Raw genomic sequence first — 21,584 nt, 5'->3', positions numbered from 1 at the left:
ACCACACCCAATGGGACTCAAAAGGGTTGTCCAGCATGTGAGAGCATCTGGGTGTGCATATTACAATTTGTATATTACAATACTATGTCCAATAGCAGGACCTACTCGTATCTTAAGGAACTATACATAGGATTGTGCCTTTAATTGATGCTTATTTATTTGTCAAATTATATCTGGGTTTTGTCTTATAAAAACCGTTTTCCTGATCTAGCACAGTAGTGGTAACTATACCCATTCTTTATTTGCACTCCTCTGGTTGTATCTGAAAGTTTATTCTTCTCTTTGACTCTTTAAAATGCCAATTCTTTCAAGAGTTAGTGTATGATTACAGGTTTTTTAATGTTGAGCCACACTGAAGGCGCTGTTATACTGTTTTCCACTGAGAAAATGAGTGTGAAGGTGCACTGCTGCTTTGACGTGCTGAATTTTTCTTTGCATTGCATGGATCTTACATTACTAGTTTTTGCGGTCTGTGTATATTATCTGCAAAATTAGCTTTGTACTTTCCACTACAGATGTGCAGTAGCACCAACATTTGAATTTAGAATTCGGAATGTTGAGTTACTGCCTTCTGAATTTTAAAAAATGTGGAATGTCCAGCTATCTGGAACTCTGTTAAGGTCAATATGAACATTATGTAGTCATTATTTTTTAAAAAACATAAACAGTGATTGTGCCAAGCAAAAAAAGTACACAGTCAGCAGTGCCTAGGTATTAGAAAATGACTATAATGGCCAACCTAGCAGTTTGAAAGCATGTAAATGCGAGTAGATAAATAGGTACCACCTCGGTGGGAAGGTAAAACGGTGTTCCCTAGTCACGCTGGCCATGTGACAATGGAAACTGTCTTTGGACAAACGCTGGCTCTACGGCTTGCAAAACGGGATGAGCATCACCCCCTAGAGTCAGATACGACTGGACTAAAAATGTCAAGGGGGACCTTTACCTTTATAATGGGCATACTGATTGAACCCCGAACAGTAGGAATACCAACAGGAAATGTCAGCAGCATGGAGGAAGCAGAGGACGGGTTGCACTGGGGAGTGAGCAGATACCCTTGGCAGCATTGGTGGAGAGAACACAGCAACAGATAGCTTGAGGTGGGTGGAAACTGTGCCAACAGCATGAGGCACAGCACAGGTGAGTGAGTGACCACAGTCTTGGAGTAGAAGTTGGAAGAATGAAAGAGGCAGAAGGAAGGGGCAGCATACAGAAGCATGGCATAGCTAATACAGTGATCAGAGTGTGCCATTCTCTCTTCAAGGAAGTTCAGGAATGGTAGGTTGACCTTAAGGACAATAAGTCTTTCTTCAGATCCAGGTGCCAGACATAAAGAATATGGACTGACAGTGCCCCCTGCAGGTGCTCAGGAGATTTATATGCAGCTGTGCCTGCCTTTCAATTGGAAAGAACCAATATGACAAAATACATCCTGGTGTCTGTGCCTGCTGCTATATTTCATGGTGCAGGCAGACATCATTGTCAGGTTTTGCTTTCCACCCAAGCTCTGCTACCTTAGGAAGCTTATGGCAAATCAAATCAGGAAAAACTGAGTTTTCTCCCCCCACTGTTCTTGGTGCCAGAGTATCTTTAGATTTCATTTCTCAAGAAAGAACTCCTGAGAAATAGGTTTTACTTTTCCTCTAGCAAACAGAAAATTAGCTTTTGCTTTTTATGCTATAGAAGTAAATGTGACTCTGAATATTAGGAAGTATTATTATAGATGTTCAAAACTATCAAATTCAGATTTGGATACACTCATACATCTGAATATGGCATTATTTGGTGAATTCCAAATGTTTTCAGGTTTGAATGCAAATCCCCATTTTTTACTTTTACTGTAATTGATTGTTTTCAGTGACCTATGCTGTGCAGGCATATGTAGACTGTTAAAGTCTACATTTTGGAGGAGGGGAATATTGGCCCAAATTCTATTGATATTTTATCTCATTGCAAGCAAAAACATGTAAGTTGCAGCAGCTAATAGAAGCTGATTAATGAGGTCCTGGGTTGGGTAGCTAGCATATCACCAGCACCTCATTACTTAGCTTCTATTAGCTGCCAAGACTTACATGATTTTGCTTGGGCAGGTGTAAACTCCCAGTAGGACTTTGGCCATTATATATCCTATATATTTGCTGTTGGGTTGGAGAAGAGGTTTGTTCTCCTGCTGGCATTTTACTCTTATAAAAAACAGGCCTACCATTGTGTTGTGTTGAGGTGAGAAGTGGTTTACAGATGAAAAAAAAAGAGTCTGCTTCTGGGATTTTTCCTTCTTTCGTATTACTTTGTAGATGGTAGGGGATATCCTGTAGACCAGTGGTCCCCAAATTTTTCTGAGTTGTGGACCAATTGGGGGGGTGAAGCATGCTCACGAAGGGGTGGGGCGCACTCGTGCATATGCACAAAGGGGTGGGGGGTGCTCATGGAGGGGTGGGGCACAGATGCATGCAAGGGCAGGGCACACTCACGGAGGGGCACCCATGCGTACGGGTGGTGGGCCGTGCCAGTGGGCTGGGTGGGGGGAGTGGAAGCAGGGGGCGGGAGATCTGTCTCTGCAGCTCGGTTCTCCCATGGCCACGGACCGGTACCAGGCCGCGGACTGGGGGTTGGGGACCCCTGCTGTAGACCATCTTGACTTCTGCTATTGGTGTTGTCAGCATCCAGGCTTCCATTTGTTATGTAAAGTGCTGCATCTCTTTTCCTGTTGGCAACACAGGGATATGTCAGATTCATATACTGGACATTTGTTTTTTTAAGAAAGCAAATAAGCAAAGCATGCTGCTTATATACTGCTCTATAGTGCTTAAAGTACACTCTCTGGGTGGTTTACAATTTCATTATGCAGGTTCCACATTGCACCACCACCCATAGCAAGCTGGGTACTCAATTTACTCATCTCATAAGGATGAAAGGCTGAGTGAACCCTGCGCCAGCTATCTGGGATTGAACCTGGGTTGTGAACAGTGTTCTGGCTGCAGTACTGCCATTTACTCACTGAGCCACAAGGGTCCTTATAAATGAGTTATTTATAAATATCAGCTAACCACCTGCAGTAATATTCTTCTGAGCCATCTGAACTTGTTCTAGTTTGTTGGCATTCTTCTTCAAGTGTGGTGTCCAGAACTGAGGCCTAACCAGTGCTGAATAAAAAGGAACTACCTCACAGAATTTGGAGACTATACTTCTGTTAATGGATCCTAATACAGCCGTGGCCTGTTTTGCAGCCATATTATTATATCTTCATTGTTGCAATAATTCCAGACAGTGCCAAAACTTGTTGATTTTCTTTAAGTTTTATTTCTACTTTACCTATGTCCCATATGAAAAACATAAAATCCAAAGAGATTTAAAAACATGTAACTTTTGAAAAGTCATAGGCCTGTTGCCTTTAAAACCATCCTTACCGCTACTAACAAAGCTGTAGGTGCAAATGCTTAAACATATAAAAATAAGCTTGTGTTTGAATATAAAATACAGGAGCTTTTTAACCTATGAAGGTAGAGAATGCAACTCTAGAATACATCTTTTAAAAATGAAAAGCAATATAATTTTAAAAGCTTTAAATATTTCCTTTAAAATACAAATACAAATATCAGAGTTATACGAAGAAAATATAATATGAAAAATATTTCTAAGTCTCTAAGCATGTCATTAACACATACAGAAAAATGTTTTTCTCACTCAGTCTTATATAAAATCCATTGCTGACTGTCAGTACCACACTGTTATCTTTCTGCTGCTCTAAGTATCTTCTCCTGGCATCAGTTTCCTTCTCTCACACACGTTTCCTTTTCCTCCCTGAATATAATGTCTCTTAATTCATTGAAAACAAGGCATGTGTCTCCCATTGTGTCCCATGACACTCTATGTATTTTCATCCTATATTTATAATTTAGCAAAAACCAAACTAACCCAGCTTATTGCCAAAGCTAGCACATCATTGGTATAGCACTCTAGCGGGATAGCTTATCGGTCGGACACGACTAAACAACAACCCTACCAATGGTATATGTAGCGTATTGTTACCCTAGTGGAGAGCATATATAGTGATCCACTGGGGTAGTGGCTTCTTGCTATTTATTTTACTATTAGATGGTACTACTGTATAAGATAACATCAATTCTTACCCTTTCTCATAAAAATTGCTTCTTACAGATTCATGGCTAAAGCCTCATGAAACAAATTACACCCTTCTTTCTCTTCTCCACTTGCTGATAAATAAACAAACCGCCTAAAATAACATGCAGATTTTTATCCTTTTATATAACATTATGTAAAAGCTTTCATTGTGCAATATATGTTTACTCTCCTTTGTCTAACACAAGTGTCCACATATATTTTGCAGTATTTCTTTGTTAATTAACATGATAGGTAAATCACAACCTGTGGCATTTTAAAATGCTCTTCATTTTTTTCTCTTGTTATTTGTTCATATTATACCATTGTTCCTTTGTTTATCATTTCTCGCTGAATCTGGCAAACATGATGAATAAGTTACTCATGTCTTGCTGTCTTATCAGTAGCTTTGTACCAAAACAAACTGTACTGTACTGTAATGTAAAGCTGTAGTTTTTAAACTGTGTTTTCACTTTTAGTGCACCTCTGAAGCACCTTTTAAAAGCAGTTTTCCTTTTTATGGCAGCACCTCTGCACCCCTAAAGTCTTTTTTTTTAAATTATTGACAGGTGGGTGAAGCCACAGAGAAGACCACCAGAGAATTGCTAGAGCACTCAAGCTATCTTTGCCAGGTGGACCAGAGTGAAGACTGCTGCACTCTTGTCCATCAGGCAAGGCCCTGCCCGTTGCCCATTAGACGTCTCTGATTGTCATCCCATACTCTCCTGGTTTAATGTCCCAGGCATAGAGTCACCTGGAAAGAAAACCAAGGAGATAGCTGCTGTCTTTCCTCCCTTCTTTGATTTATCAGGCTGCAAACAGCACCCCATGTAAGAATTGAATGGGTAACTGCCAAATGTGGTGCTTATCCAAAGTCCAGTTTCAATGTCGTAATTTTTTGTTTGGGAAGCCCCAATTTTTAGAATAGCCTTGTAGAATGATGATTTGCTCTGCTGTCCAATATCATTTGTTGCACTCCAGTGCAGCGATAGTATCTGTTACTGTCTGGCTGAGATGGCAATTTTTATCAAAACAGTGGTATTTCGTACCAAGCCAGGCCAACAGAGCCATGTGACTCTTTGGGACAGCAATAAAACAAATTTTCTCTAGCTTGCTGCCTGCTGATGAGGCTACAGTTCCTGCCTACGACTGCACAGAGGACTCGGTTGTCATGGAATCACTCTGGGCCTGTTTCTCACAGTCAGCCAGCGTATCTATTTTTCCATGTGTTAAGAAAAGTTGTCCCCCAACAATGTTTTAGCTGGTATATCATACCAAACTGTTACTTTCCACTTTTCAGACCACCGTTCACGCATGATGTCAATTTCTGCCACAGGAACCCCAGCTTTTATTAGTACAGCACTGGCCTTTTAGATATTGTCTTGCTTTAACCAGTTCAGGTCTAATTACAGTACTCTGTGAGCACCAGACTAGGGTTGCCATTCTGTGCAGTTGATTGAGCTTTACCTAGATTGTAAACATGCCACCTGGTTGTCTCTTCAACCCATCAGCTAGACCTGATTGCAATCCTTAATTTTCTAAGCTAAGTCCCTAACCCTTACAGAACCTGAGATATAAGGCAAAACATGCAGTCACTGTCTGAGCCAATTGTTTTGCAAGAAACAAACATTTTTATGTGACTAGCCAGTGGCCAGAATCTTGGTCCCTACGTATTTCTTTCAACCTAGGGGAAACTTTGGGAGACTTGGGACTTGTGGGGGGAGCCTTTAATGTCAAAAAAACTGCTACCCCTACCTCTGCCCTTCTACTGTCGGGTAGTTTTTTTTATTCCACACAGGACAATTTAATCATCATCTTAGAGTTGCAGAATTAGAAGTGACCCTATGAATTATCAAGTCCAGTCCCAGTCAAGGAGGCTCAGTGGGGAATTGAACTCCCAATTTTGACTCCTAAACTTAACTGTTGAGCTATGCAGCAGTCCTTTGCTGAAAGGCAAAAGAAAAACAACAATGAAATTGAGCTCTAGAAATTCATTTAGTATGTACTTTCTTGTGTCAGAAACAGCATTTGTTTTCCTCAAAATTCTTGCTAAAAATCAGGGTTGGTTTAAACTAATTATTTTCAGGAAGATCAAATTCTTAGCTCAGGTTACCAAAAACATCCACTATCAAAACTTAAGGCAAAAATTATTCCATTCATGCCCGTAGCTTTGCCGCCCATGATCTGGCAATGCATGCTACAGTTTCAGACATTTTACCCTTCACCACCAATGTTCCCTCTAAACCATGAGGCTGTGCAGCTGAGCCAGCGTTTCCACTCATTTCCTTCTGGTCAGTCAAACCTTTGTGTGAGTGGGGCAGCTCCCCCCCCCCAATCTAGCACTAGCGGAAAATTAGAGGGAATTTTGACCACCGCCCATCCTTGTTCTTTCAGGATGGTCAAATAAAACTGCTTCAGCTGTATTGGAATTGATTACATCTGGATGGGTTTTCCCACCAAAATCTTGTAACTGTCTAGATAACAGGCAGCCCAGCTGACAATCCTTTTTGAGTACAGTATCCAGGCTTTTTCCTGATTTCACTCAAGTCTTTCAAATTTCATTCAATGGTCAAGCTAAACTCTCTCCGACTCTCTCCTTAAAGAGTTCCTAATCCAAAACCTACAGAGCACTGATCAGTCTTCATAGTCACTGTTTAAATATCCACAGATCAGAAAGAAGAGGTGAACCATATTCTACGAATCACTGGGGATTCCGAAAGGAAGGCAAACCTTTTCAAAACTGATGTTAAGGGCTTTGATTTTATCCCATTTTTGAAATCTGGACAGGTTCTTTGTATGAATGTCAAGGGCTTCCTATATCCTCATTATCCATTCCCATTTCTACTCGCACACTTAACTCCTCCAACTTCAATTTTTAGAGCTCAATGTCAGAGTTGGTGGTGTTGGGGTTTTTTTTGGGGGGGGGGTTGCCTTTCAGCTAATCCAGCATGCTTTAAATAGCCCTAACCACTTATTCTCTTTGAGCTTCATCTTGCAAAACTTTGGCCTGTCTATATATTGGTTATTATTTTTCTCAGATCTCTCTTCCCTTTGTCTTTCATGAACCATACACACCAATTGTAACTCCTTTTGTCATAGCACTTTTCAATTTACTTTCATCCGTTCTTCTTCATTATTGATCACTATAATTTCTCCAGTTAGAACTAACTTCTTCTCAAGACTGATATTCCCAATTGTCGGAAAGTTCCCAGTTGTATCAATGAAAGCTTGTATTGCAAGGATAAATCTGGGAATAAATCTCACATTCATTCTGTCCTCAGAGGTCAAGGCCTTGTTCTTTCTAGTATTCGAGCTGCTGCCTGCTTTAGTTTAGGATTAACCATCAGCAGAATGAAAGCTTGAGCGGGGGAGTACATTGTCATAGCTATTGTGACAAAGATGCGTCCATTATCAGCCCAATCCATTGTCATAGATAAGGTATGGGCAACATAAAATGAAATATAAATAAACAAAAGGGAGAGCACTGCCTGGCTGCCTTGATGTGACCTTCTGTTTGGAAACCCTGAAAATGGGACTCTTTATCTGTCATTCGCCGGATATGCTTGCAGAGTGAGACAACAACCAGGATGGAACAAAGTAAAACAACAAGAAGCGGACAGCCAGAAGCTACAACAAAAAAGATACCCCCAAGAGGCAAAGTAAAGCCATATGGTGCAATTTCTTTAATGCCGTTTGTTGCATTTATTGTTATATTCATTTGGGTTTGTACAAAAACATTCCTAAATGGGAAGATGAAGATGGAGATGAGCAGGGACCCCACAATAAGCCGAGGAATTAACCACGATATTCTCAGTTTGCATTGGATGAAGAGAGGGTGGGTGCTGCTCATGGTCTTGATGCAGTAGAAGATGCACAGCCAGGCAGTGAATCAGAATCTGGACATGACCACAATGAAGGAAAAGAAGTAGAGTGGTGGAAATAGAAGCAATATCCCTGTCCAGAAGCGAGGAAGGTAGAATATAATCTCTAAAACTGAGGCACAGAAATTGGACAGACCCAGACTCAGAAGCAGCTGGTCATTGGAAGCAAGTCTCCTGCATTTAGCCCATTTTTTGATCATCGTTGCAATTATGAAGCTATTGGAGATGATCCCTCCGAGGGACAAGATAATCCGAGCTACCAAAAGGGCACTGATTTGGGGAGAAGACATCTTTCTTGATTGCCTGAGTCTTGCACACCCTGCTATAAAGATGGTTTTCAGTTGTCCAGCCAAAGCTAGAGAATTGAGATGGAAAGTTGAGGTAGCTGATTTGTGGCACACACTTTAAATAAACTGGGAATTAGTATGACAACCTATTTGTCAGAGTGTGCAAATGAATGGGTCTCTTGTATCACTGATTTTCATAATGAATGATACAGAGACAGACTATAGGGAACTTCCTTTGTTTTTTTATTGGAACTATGACACGTTTCTCGCCAGTTCATTGCACACTGTGCATGTAAATCAGTTTCTGCTCTGTACTGGCCTATAGTGGTTGCTTGATGTAGAACCAAGCCTCTGTGCTGTTCACCCTCTAAATATTTTGGATTTCACCTCTTCAAAGCACACTTAGCATGGCCAGTTATCAGAGGGAGCCAAACACTGAGAACTACTAATGGAGAAGAAGATTTTGGTGCTTCGAAGTGGATTGATTTCCTATTATTTATTCAGTCGGAGGACATCATTGCCCACAACATTCTGAGAAAAATCTGTGCTTAGTTGTCATACTTGATTTTTAAGTCCAGGGAGATTGGTGGGTCCCTCTCATATTGAGTCTCACACTGGAATGCAAGTGTAATGTTATTTCTATAAATAAATGTTAGAAGTTATAGCAATCTTATTCTAATAATCTAGAAACTTGATTATGCTATGCCAATTTGAGAGAATGTGACCTTAAGTTCTTTATAATTTGGTACAGTGTTTTACGTTTGGGTTCCTTTACTGTCTTATGAAGCACAAGTTTGAGGAACCACTGCCCCACAGGGCCGGCCAATGTCACCTGCAAGGGTTCCCTATTCGGCTTCTCGTCATTTTCTTTTGTTCAGTCTTTTTCTTAAAGTGCTTACACTTTAAATAACCAACAAAAAACGGAGCTGTGTTTTGCTGGCCTGACCACTGTTTCACAAACTTAAACGGTGCTTTGCAGGATTTACAACTGTTTCCATGGGGTTAGCACTTTTACTGAAACCATTGTTGTTCCACTGTTTGCCTAACTTTAACAGTTCTTCCCTCTTTGGGGCCTGTTGTGCCTGGTGGAAGTGAAAAGGCTCCACGTTGGGCACCACTGTGCAGTCCCCTGAACGGTTGCTGTGTTGGCGGAGAACCCTTCTTCCATATTCTTTTCCAGTACATGAGGCTTTATTTCAGTAGCATCAACTGGGTTAATTAAAAAAGAGTAACATGACAATTGAGCCAAGGTTAAACAATTAAGTCAACAAGTCAATAAACAATTGACTTTTCAACCTTGCCCAGGTAAACTCAGTCCAATTTCCTGTTCAGTCCATGGGTGGATCCCCAGGCAGGAGTGGCCACAGCAAGGATAGCTTATATGAGGACAATGAAGACTATTGTGTGAATCTTCCCTACCCTTCTCTTCTCAAGGTGCCTGGGAATCTGGCAAGCCACATTTTGGGCCAAGATGAATTAGTGGGAGTTGACACCTTTGGTCCCTTTTTTATCCTGGATCTGTCATCATCTCTTTCTTCTTTTCCTTTCTCCCAAAAGGAAGTTGTTTTAGGAATTACAGAGACATTCTGCCTCCACTTGGGATTTCTAAAAGCCACAATCTTGCCAAACCAGGGATCCTCTTTCTGTATGCATTCCCACTCTCCCTGGTGCTCTACCTCCCTGGTGCTTTTCTCTCAGGCTTCAGGTGAACCAGCTGGCTTTGGGGTTTCCCTCTACCATTTGGAAGCAGCAAACACATCCAGCTTTGCCCCGCTCTTTTTTCTCCTCTCCCCCAAATTCTTTCTCTCGCACAGATCCATTCTTGTACTCAATTTGACCTGTTCTTGTGTCAGAACCTAGCTGCTTTCAATTTCCCAATATTGTTAAGTGGGTTAAGCAGACAGCCACTCCACAATACTGGGAAATTTAAAATTCCTACGGTCCTCTGTGTTCCTCCCCCGCCCCTTTTTAAATAATAGCTACTTACATATGCCCCAAAAGAATACACATCCCTTGTTGTACCTTTCAGGGTTTTTTTTAGATTGTAAGCTTTCTTCTGGAAGGAGAGGAGGGAGCAAACAAAGGGTAGTGTGTGTGTGTGTGTTTCTCTCTCTTTTTTCCTGCTGCCTTTCCTCTTTCTTTCCTTTTAAAGTAAAGCAGTCCAAATAGGGTTGTCTGAGATGCATATGCCATGTGGATGCAAGGATCACACCAAACGGCATACTGTACCTCCGTGCAACTTGCAAGCGATCTTATTTAGCCTGATTCAGCTTCCTCCAATTTAGCTGTCTAGCCAAGCTGTAACTCAGCTTGTACTGGGTTCAGAAATTAGGTGGTCCCACCTAGCTCTTCATCCATCCCTAGAATGCTGTTTTGCAGGGTGGTCTTTTTACCTCTCTCCCTTCACCCAGGTACACAGTTGAATACTCACTGGAAAGAAATGTACAGTATCTTCTTCAGATTTCAACTCTCAGATCCTACCCCACCCCTACAGCCAACATAGCCACACAGAATATAACTTTTCCAGTTAAGTTGGGACCTTTCATAATATCTATTTTATTTGTATTTATGTATTATTGGATTTTTATCCTGCCCTTCTAGACAGGAGTCTAGGGCGGGATAAAAAGACAGGAGACTCAGGGCGGCTCACAATATATTGGTCACAAGCAACTTAAAACAACAATTAAAATCTCCAATAATAATAATAATACAATATAATCAGGAGGATAAATAGCAAAACCAGGTAGTATTTTCTACCAGGAAAACCTTGAAAAGGGTCACTGTAAGTCATAGTTGACTTGATGGAACATTATTATTTATTATTTACATTAGGTTCCAAAGTGCCAAAACATGAGACTCAGCGGTGTAATTGCTTCAAATGACAATCTGGTCCTTGATGTATTTGAACCTAGAACTTTACATCAAGAGTGCAAACAGTGCTACTAATAACTAACTAAGGGGCCTTCAGCAGCCCAGGCACTGGTTATGTCCAGCACCACTTAGCTCCAATAATATGGCAGCAATAGGGACTCTCAATCTATTGATCAGAACCTTCTGTGTTAGGCACAGCAACTGTTCATATTGGTAATATATGTTTACCACTTAGTTGGCACAGAAAAGAATTTGCTAATGAGAGGTGAGAATTTTTATAGAATTAATATAGCTCTTTAAACTGTACAACAAAGCCCCCTCTCTTACTCTAATGGAATGAATAATTGCTGGTTTTATTATATTATTGATAATGCTAATAATGAGGCCTTAAAAACTATTTTTAACAAAAAAGGGGGAAAAGAATAGATAAAATGGATTAGGAAATCTCTCACTGTATAGTTCATACATACAAAAGGCTCCTAAAGTGTGGTAGCATAAAAGAGCCCCTTAAAAGAGAGGGAATTCTTCCACAAGTGAAGATTCTGAAACTATTTTAAATGCAATATATTAATATCAAATGAACATAGCACTGTATTGTTCTTTTGCTGCATTGTGTTTCAACAATGAAAGCTACAGTATTCTTTTGGAAGCAGGTGTGAACTGATTCCACATATCTTGGCTCTGAAGCTCTCTCCATGCGTTTCAAAAGAAGGGTCTGTACATACAAGTTCCCTCAAAATTCACAGCCTGACTTCAAAAATATCTTCTCACTTGGTCATATTGATCCTTGCTGAAGAATCTGGCATTTCAAGGAAAGGCCGTCCTTTGGTACAATGACCATTCCTGGGTGACACTAAGAATGGCAGGGTGGAGTTCTGTCTCAGCTGGATTCAGCAAACTCAGCTCAGCTTCATCACTTTGTTGATCCAGTCAACATAGAGGGAGACACGAATAAAGGTTGAAGGTCGGTCCTTGCGAGCACATACCCGGGAAGGGGTGATCACACCTTCTAATACCCAGCAGTTATGTGTCAGGCAAGCCAAAGGGCCTCCAAAGTCACCCTGTAATAGTAAAGAACACAAAACAAGATCTGTATAAACAAAAGCAGGAGCTACACTGAAGAACAAAGCATTGCCATCAGTGTACACAAGATGGTTTCTTTTCCCTAGATGTTCTTTCAACAATGATATTTGAAGCCCACATCTGCCCTAGTAATGAAATGCTTTCATTTTTCAATCTTATCCTCTACATCTTTTCACAGAAAACTATTTCCTTATGATAATCTACCTAGACTTTTCATAGTGCTCTCTTTTCTTTTTCCAATAGCTTGTTTGTCTCCTGCCAATCAAATAATTTCTAAGTTAATTTCACTCCACACCCCCAGTTCCTCCCTTGCTTACCTCACAGGCCCCCACACTCACAAAGAGGGGTGATGTACACAGCTCGCTCTCCTTCAGATGACCTCGGAGTGAGATGTTGCATTCTTGATTGCTCATGATAGGTAGCTTGGCCACATTGAGGACATTGTCATTACCAGTACCTATGGAGAAGAGAAGACTCCTTGGAAAAGACCTTGATGTTAGGAAAGTGTGAGGGCAAGAGGAGAAGGGGACGACAGAGGATGAGATGGTTGACAGTGTCATCGAAGCAACCAACATGAATTTGACCCAACTCTGGGAGGCAGTGGAAGATAGGAGGGCCTGGCGTGCTCTGGTCCATGGGGTCATGAAGAGTCGGACACGACTTGACAACGACGATGGAGTGTGTAAAAGGAGTCAGGAATGTGTACCAGAAGACTTCCACCAATGCTAAGCTATATCACAAAAGACAGCCCATGTGTACTTCGAGATACGGATATTAGGAATAATTAAATTCATTGGTTTTGTCGATTCAGACTGCCTCAACTCAACAAAATACCTCAAAAAGGAATTTTCCAGCCTTGTAAGTTCCTGGCTTCCAGGTGAGAACCAGACAACAGACACTATTTCCTTCCTCACCATTGTTTCTCATTAAGTTGCTTCTAACTAAAGGAGACACTATGAATGAGTGACCTCTAGAAGGTCCTGTCATTAATAGCCATGCTGTATACTAAAGGCTATAGCTTCCTTTACTGACTCAATATATCTCATATTTGGTCTTCCTCTTTTACTATTGCCTTCAGCTAATTTATTTACCTCATCAATGTCTCCCTGATGATTGCAGATGATCTATGTACCGAACTAGTGTCCTGTTACTATAATTGAAAAGCAAAGTATGCACGCACACAACAAGCACAAAACAACTGACTGATGGTTTAGAAGGACAAAAAGAAACCCTTCTAATGCATCTAAATCATTAAAATTCCATACAATAAATAGAAGCCACCATCATGTTATTCAATTCTTATTAAAGCATTATTTGTGCAAATGTATGTAATTTATCTAATTTAGATTATTCATTCTTTTCTTTTGCAGGAGAACAGTTATTATCACATGTGAGCCTGAGGCAAACAAGGATTTCCATCCCTACTTTGAGGCAGGGTAAGTTGGGGGAAAGTAAGCAAACTTTTTTTATGCCAGCTGTCATGCAACTTCCAATAAAATGTTCTGCAGGAGCGAAAACAGTTGTGGAGAGATGGAAGCAATAGAGAGAAGCTATACTAGAACAATCTGAAAATTGGAAGAGTGAATGGAAAACCATAATCATGTTCCAGTTATTGGCTGAATACTGCAAGTGTGGCTGTCTTTAAAAACAATTTGACAGTTGATCCACAGTGGGGCCACAGAAATTTTCCATAAGTTTGACCACCAGTGTGCTTCTAATACATTTCTGGGCCTTGTTCAAACGACTGGTTTTAATTGTTAAAGGCCTTAAAACTTTGGTATGGGGGTGCAAACAGAGATTTGAAGACTATCCTATTGCTTCCTCTTGTAATGTTTTGACTCCAATACATTCTTTGTAATGTGCGAATGTTGTAATCAGACTTACAAAAGAAAGCACATGTTTACATTTTAGTGATTCTTGACATGTGTGGTGGTGAAATCCACTTAATTAAATTCTTTCCGTCCCCTCTGTATCCCTCTCCTATGACTAACAGTCATAGGAACCTGCGGCTACAATCATCTATCCACCAGAAAGAAGACATTTTATATTAAACTAGACTAATCCATTCAAGAATCTGTGTTATGTGGGCAAAGATGTGATCTGGCTTTGCCTGCCTTTCTTTCCAAGACTACCTGCAAAACACACTTCTATTCTCTTTGGGCACAGACAGAAGAACTTCCCTTTTTTAAAAAAATACAACAATGAATGTAGAGAGTGAGAGTGCTTATACAGGTGCCCCCATCCATTGCAATATTGGGTCATTGCAATCTTCGGTGAAGAAATAAGGTGCAGGACTGGAGTCTCATACAGCTAAAACAAAGTCAGTGAAATGAAAGACGTGGAGCTGAAAGAATTAACAGGCTCTTTCACTCAGATGTTCAGACGTTGAGGTAGCACTGCTTTCTAGATACAGGATTAGTCTAAAGTCTAGATCTCATCTAAAACTGAAAGAGTAACTTCCTCCCACATATCCAAACTTCACAATCTTCAGAGTCCCTATTATGGGTGACTTCCCAAGTAAAGTGATATGAGTTGGCTAACAGGAGGATGGTCTTCTCAGTGGTGGCATCCTGTTTGTTAAATGCCATCTCCAGAAAGGGTGACTTGGCACCTCATTTTTTTCAACATCAGTTGAATGTTTTACTTAATTCTCTCCCCCCCCCCCAAATTGTGATTTTTGTGCTCTGAACCATTGCCTCATGTGTTGCCAGTTTTTACTTGTCAGCTTTAATCCTCCCTTCTGCAGGATTTCTTAATACTGCAACGTGTTAGGCTATGATATAATATTTGTAATTATTTTACATTGTAAACTACCCAGAGGAGGAATTCATCAATTTTGTATAAACACAGTATTTAACACAAGGAAGCAAGTTAAAAGCCAGGTACATGGGAGTTTATCCAACACTGTAGCCTCCTCCTAGAATGGTTGGAGTTATACAGCATTCTTGTCATCCCTAATGGGGACCAATCTGTCCCAGATTGATCTCACATTAGAACACACTGCTTATTTGGAACAATTAGGACTGTTCCACATAAACACTGTTTTCTTGATTGCCTAGATCACTCCAGTATGAGGTTGGCAGGATGTGTGTGTGTCTTTCTACATGTCAACGGTGATGTGCAAAGTTGGGTATAGTTTGGCCATGACTGTGATTAGTCCCTTGGTCCTATCTGAAATTAAAAACGGTACTGTATTTTAGTATCAATTTTATTTTTTATTAAAAATACTTTCTCACTATTGCACTGCATCCCTTAAGTGCTTACAGCACTTTCCAAAGATTAATTTTTTAGAAGGAGAAACCCAAGGCTGAAACATGACACACCATACTCCCTCTCTTTGTGTATATAAAAATCCAGCCTACCCACAAGCAAATGGAAGCAGATTGTTTTCCAACCGGGCAGACATCTATTCAAAGAGAAAAGGCAAGAAGTAGGGAGTGAGAAGGGGAGGGGCACACTATGGTCAAACGGACCAAACAGAGCAACACCAACATGTGGTTAACTAAACTGCCACTGGAGTACTTCCTTGAGAATGGAAGGAGGGATCTAATCAAGCCCCACTGTTCCAAATGGTTTCAAAGCAACCAAGGCCCTGGTCACACAAGGGAAATGTTACATAGTTATCCACTAGTTGTGTTGATTTTTTTTCCTGGTCACATGACAGAGAGTCAAGACTAAGACATTTTCCTGGCTAGTGGTGTAACTGTGGAACATTTCCCCATTGCTAGGAGGGTTGTATTATTCTGTACCTTTGTTGTATCGGTACATTCCTTACCGAGATTGCGTTTGTGCACAACCTGCCCTGCTTCTTTTCAGAATTGAAGCCAGGAAGATGGCCATCATTACTGCAGTGTGCACATTATTTTCAAAAAATATTTTGTACCCGATACATCAACACATTGATGTCATGGGGGAGGCGCCACCATTACATTACTGGCGAGCAATAATTTTCTTTTCCTGTGGGAAGATACACTGAAATCTTGGTATGCCAATGTCACCGGGGGGAGGGGGGATTGCCAGTACTGCTGCCCAGATATCCCAAGTCCATTGTGCGCAATGCATTTCTGCAGGGGCAGCCATTGCAACAGAAGGACACTTTCATAAACAGAAACTCCTTCTTGATCAATGCTTCTTCTAATTTCCACTCCCTCATATGCAAGTCTGCCCCCCCCCCAATCTGGGGTTCTGTTGCAACTGGAAGGGGCTGAAAATGATAGTGGTGGGTGAAAGGGGGAGGAGGAAAGCTGTGTGGAGGGGGGGCAGAGTCAAGTGTGCTCATGCACCTTATAGGATGACTTGTTTCTGAAATACTGATGTATTTATAAATATATTATAAATATATTATAAGTTCCCAATAAAACAATTCATATAGGAGGAAATAAGTTGGTACTGCTAAACGTTCTTGGGATGTTAGTCCTGGGATATAAACCACATGACCACGATTCAGTACAACAGAGGCATGGAAAGTATCGGAAGAATTAGAAAACATTTCCCTTGTGTGACCAGGGCTGAAGACAAGATTACTCCCTGTAACTAATCCAGCCAAGCTCTCAAGTCAGCATGCATTTGTTCAGTGTACCTCTGGTATCACCCCATCCTGCGATTTCACACTCTGTATTCACAGGCACAATGTAACGCTCAGGTGGGAGACAGATCAGTGCTACACGTCGATTCAGAGTTGCTGGCCTGCAGAGGAAAGAAAAGATGATTTAAAATCTTTACATTTGGGGCCCATGTTCTTTTAAGCTTTGCGTAGCTGGTTGGCACTTAAAATTAATGACTGCACTGACATTACACCCATGGCAAGCTGGTTTTCTGTAGACAATGTCCTGCATTGGATCGACCTATGTTCTGCTGTTAACGTTCATTCTTGATCAGGACTGATTCACACAGTCATCAGGTCTAAGGCAGCAACCCTCTGAAAATGGCACATAGGCCAACTCCTTGTGATGTGCAGCAGGGAGCTTCGTGTGTATTAGATATATGTTTTTGAGAGATGTTCTGCATTTACCTCCCAAACACGGAAGGTTCTACAGCAGCCACTTGGATTCTTCACATCAGTGGGACAGTTTTCTCAATTTGTTTGTTTATACATACCACCCCATTAGTGTATAGCACTATAAAAGGAAACAGGTTACAGATTCCCAACTTGAAATGTGTAGTAGATAGTAAGGATCCATGTGTATAAATGCTGTAACATTTTCTATATGGGGCTGTTTCTGAAAAGCGTTTGAAAACTTCGTTGGGTCCAGAAAACAACATCCAGATTGCTAACTGGGGCAGCACACATAACGTCCCTGTTCTAGCAGCTCTACTGGCTGCTGATCTGTTTCTGGGCACCCTTTTAAATGATGGTTCTAACCTATAAAGCCCTTAATGGCTCAGATCCAAGCTCTCTCAATGACTGTGTCTCCCTTTATGGGCCTGCTCAGGTGTTAAGATCATTCGGAGAGGCCTTTCTCTTGGCCCCACCACCTTCACAGATGTGTTTGGTGGCGGCAGAGGAGAGGGCCTTCTCTGTTGTTGCTCCCAGACTTTGGAACAACTTTCCACAGGAGTCCAGGCTGGCTCATTTTTGCTGTCCTTCCACAAGCAGGCAAAGAGTTTCTCTTCAGGCTAGCTTTACCTTAGTGACTGGCTGTATGATTGTTGTGCCTAACTGCTTTGAATGTGGATTTTAGTGTACTTTTGTTTACTGTCTTTTAGTATGGTATTTGTTTGGTCCTTTTTAAATATTTGTACACTTACTGCTTTTAGCTTTAAATATTGTCCTTTAATTAAGTAAACTGCCTTGGGTCTTTTTTAAGGAGAAAGGCAGGGTAAAAATATGTTCAATAAATAAAATAAATAATTCTGCTTCCCATATCTTAGGATGAAAAGTGTGGAAGTCACTTTCTTTCTGTAGGAGACATGGAACCCTTCTCCAAAACACCACTTACCTCTCCAGCTTTAGCATCACCAGTTGAGACTCTGAGGGGCCACAGATAATCTTAATGATGGGGATGGCCTGCTTGTCAGGGTCATCAGGAGCAGGATTCTTATACAGTGTTCCAAGCCACACTGCATAACCTGATAAATCAGCCTCACTGGCAAGAAGAGGAGAGGATGTTGGTTGTCACAAGGCTCCCAAGACTTCCACCTTCAACAACAGCTTGCCAAAGATGTCTGCCTTAGGAATAGCAAGTGAGATAGGACATCCCATTCCTACACTGTACAGTGGGACCTCAACGTACGAACATCCCTACCTACGAACAATTCAACTTAAATGTATTTGCGAAGGAATACATTGAGTTGAATGTATTCAACTTAAGAACGGCTCCGTTCGCAAAAATCTACTTCAACCTGCGAATGGAGCTTCTACCTACAAACGAAAAAAAGGCAGGGGGAAAAGGGTGGGAAATTCAAATTTCCCCTGCCTTTTTTTCTTCCATTCTGTTGGTGGTGAAGAGGCTGCTCTTTCACCCCAACAGTTAGGAAAAGGGACCCACGGGAGGTCTCCGATCGCAACAGGGAAGCTCCCAGGGCTTCCCCACTGCCATCGGAGACCTCCTGGGGGTCTGATCGCGGCAACAGGGGAGCAATTTTAAATTTCCTGCCCTTTTCCGCCGCCGTGATCGGACCCCCAGGTCTCTGATGGCGGCGGGGAAGTTCTCAGGGCCTCCCCGCTGCCATTGGAGACCTCCTGGGGGTCCAATTGCAGTGGCGAAGGACCCCCAGGAGGTCTCCAATGGCGGTAGGGAAGCTCCCAGGGCTTCCCCGCCACCATCGGAGACCTCCTGGGGGGTCCCCCGCCACCATTATCGGTGCCTTCAGGCTTTCCCGGGGAGTTGACCAGGCCTACCGGGAGAAGCCCTCAGGAGGGCTTCCCCCGGTTGTCCCGGTCTACTCCCTGGGAAAGCTTGGTAAATCCGGCTTACCAGGGGAGGGCTTCCCCCGGTAGGCCCAGTCTACTCCCCAGGAAAGCCTGAAGGCACTGATCATGGTGGCGGGGGACCCCCGGGAGGTATTCGATGGTGGTGGGGAAGCTCTCAGGGCTTCCCTGCTGCCATCGGAGACCTCCTGGGGGTCTGATTGCAGTGGCGAGGGACCCCCGGGAGGTCTCCAATGGGGCCCTGGGAGCTTCCCCACCGCCATCAGAGACCTGCCGGGGGTCCCTGCTGCCGGGATCGGAGGCAGCCATCACCCAGCACTGGGAGGCTTGAGCTGGCTGAGCGCTTGGGCACTCGTCCCTGGCTGTTCATCCCCGGCAGCAGAGCACTGGGAGGCTTGAGCTGGCTGGGTGCTTGGCCGCTCGCCCACCCCACCCCCGGCCACAGTGGAGGGAGTGGTGCTCCCAGAGGCTTCGGACTGGTAAGTCCTTTTTAAAAAAACTGTTCTGGGTGGGGTTTGAAGGGTGGGTTTGGACTGTGGGGGATTGTTTGTGTGGTTTGTTTTTGGATTTGTGGTTTCTTTGTTTTTTGGAGTCCCAACGTGGGACTTGCTCTGTTTTTATTTTGGTATTTTTTTTCAAATGCTGGAATGTATTAATCACATTCCCGTGCATTTCAGTGGGAAAACGGTGCTTCAACTTAAGAACGTTTCCACTTAAGAATGCCGTCCCAATACAGATTAAGTTCTTAAATCGAGGTACCACTGTACTCTACTGAGAAAGCCTCCTAAACTGGTCCCATCTGATGAATTCAAAATTAGATGACACCCAAAAACTCAGAGCAGTGTAATCTTGCTTAAGATAGCTAGAAAGAGATGACCTGAACAGTATCACTAAGGAAAAGTCAAAAAGATGCTCACCAAGAAGAGAAACATTGGCGGGTGCTAATAACCCACTGTTCCTTCACCAGTGACCCTCCGCAGAAATGGACTCCTTCTCTAGACACCATGAAAAGGGAAAGCACAATGTTGTTATTTTTGTTATGTGCTGTCAAGTTGCCTTCAAGTTATGGTGACCCTATGAGCTCCAGAAAGTCCTCTCACCCACAGCCTGGTTCAGCTCTTGAATACAAGGAAGCTGCCTCTTGTGACCCAATCATCCCTGCTGCAAAGTCACTTACATTCTTATCCATTGTTCTCAACCTGCAGGCTCAAAGATGCCCCTTGCTCTGTTCACCTGTTGCTCTTAACCTCCTCCTTCCTTTCTGAGCACTTTCCCATGTTCATACAGTGGTGCCTCGCTCAGCGATGTTAATCCGTGCAGCAAAAATCACTGCTAACCGAAAACATCACTAAGCGATCTTAAAAAGCCCATAGAAACACATTAAAACCTGTTTAATGCATTCCTATGGGCCTGAAAACTAACCTTAAGCGAAAATCCTCCATTGCGGTGGCCATTTTCGGTGCTTCTAAAGGGAGGCAACACAGTGGGTGGCCATTTTGTTTACCCGACGGCCATTTTGGAACCGCCGATCAGCTGTTACAAAATCATCGCTTTGCGATGATCGGTAAGTGAAACAGGGTACCGATCATCGCAAAGCGATCGCAAAAACATTGTCAGTATGTGGTTTCGTCGCTAAACAGAGCACCCATTAAGCGAGGCACCACTGTACAGTAGTCAGAATTTTGTAAAACCACAACCTATATGGAACCACACCATCATCAACATCACAATCGTGCCATGTTCTTCTCACCTATTGCGGATGCTGACTGTCCAAGGTGAGTTTCCTGGGCGTCCTCCTACAATACGAGCCCGTCCTCCAGTAATAGGAGCTAGCACCTGCATTCGATCATCCCTTTTGCCACACTGGTCAAAGACTACCTTCTCTGCAAGCAGGAAGTTAGAGCACAGCCAAGCACAGTGTCCTTGTGATTTTCTTTGTTTTGTTTTGTAAATGGATTCCCTCTGCCCCTCTCTCCGCTGATTGACAGAACTGGCAGACTAGAGTCAAAGTAGGGGGGGGCTGAGCTCTGGGTCTCTAGCTCAGTTATATTCCCATGCCACCAAAAGGGCCTTCACATCACAAAACATGGGACATCAAATGCAAAATTACTTACCTGGGTTCAGGAAGATAGATGGCTTTGTCTCCCCAGCTGCAGAAACAAAATGTAGAGCTGGTTCATACATGCAATTCCACCACTCAACTTCTCTACATCCATTACTATATATTTGTTTACTAGCAGATTATATTTGTTTATTAGAAGATAAAATGTCTCCACTGAAGAACAATACATGTGATATTTATAGACACATACACAATATCCTTCCACAAAATGTAAGAGATTTGATGTTGTTGCAGACATTTATTGAGGAACATGCATGCACATATAAATCAGTCCATTTACCATTAGGCATCCTTTAGTCTCGAAAGACTATGGTAATGTGCTCTGTATGGAGGACTTAGAACAGCGCCTA

The 21,584-nt window shown here is 42.2% G+C and overlaps 1 protein-coding gene and 1 pseudogene across 3 annotated transcripts in view; both read right to left on the bottom strand.

Moving 5' to 3' along the window:
• Positions 1-7,167: 7,167 nt before the first annotated feature.
• Positions 7,168-8,424, bottom strand: LOC110076725 (taste receptor type 2 member 4-like; annotated as a pseudogene). The gene has a single exon (XR_013541775.1). The product of XR_013541775.1 is annotated as a taste receptor type 2 member 4-like (transcript).
• Positions 8,425-10,819: 2,395 nt separating this feature from the next.
• The window catches only part of MST1 (macrophage stimulating 1), a 30,873-nt gene continuing 20,108 nt past the window's right edge, over positions 10,820-21,584 (bottom strand). For both annotated transcript variants that reach the window (XM_020789167.3, XM_072989826.2), the window contains exons 12-18: positions 21,227-21,262; positions 20,863-20,995; positions 20,030-20,107; positions 18,181-18,327; positions 16,821-16,927; positions 12,559-12,698; positions 10,820-12,219 (exon numbers count right to left, since the gene is read on the bottom strand). In XM_020789167.3, the coding sequence (XP_020644826.3) occupies positions 12,058-12,219; positions 12,559-12,698; positions 16,821-16,927; positions 18,181-18,327; positions 20,030-20,107; positions 20,863-20,995; positions 21,227-21,262 (803 nt within the window). In that variant the 3' untranslated portion in view covers positions 10,820-12,057. The remainder of the gene's footprint in view (positions 12,220-12,558; positions 12,699-16,820; positions 16,928-18,180; positions 18,328-20,029; positions 20,108-20,862; positions 20,996-21,226; positions 21,263-21,584) is intronic.

Source organism: Pogona vitticeps, chromosome 2 (genome assembly GCF_051106095.1).
Source record: "Pogona vitticeps strain Pit_001003342236 chromosome 2, PviZW2.1, whole genome shotgun sequence".
NCBI classification, from domain to species: domain Eukaryota; kingdom Metazoa; phylum Chordata; class Lepidosauria; order Squamata; family Agamidae; genus Pogona; species Pogona vitticeps.
Note: the sequence above shows the minus strand (reverse complement) of the source record. Positions and strands in the feature narration are given on the sequence as shown.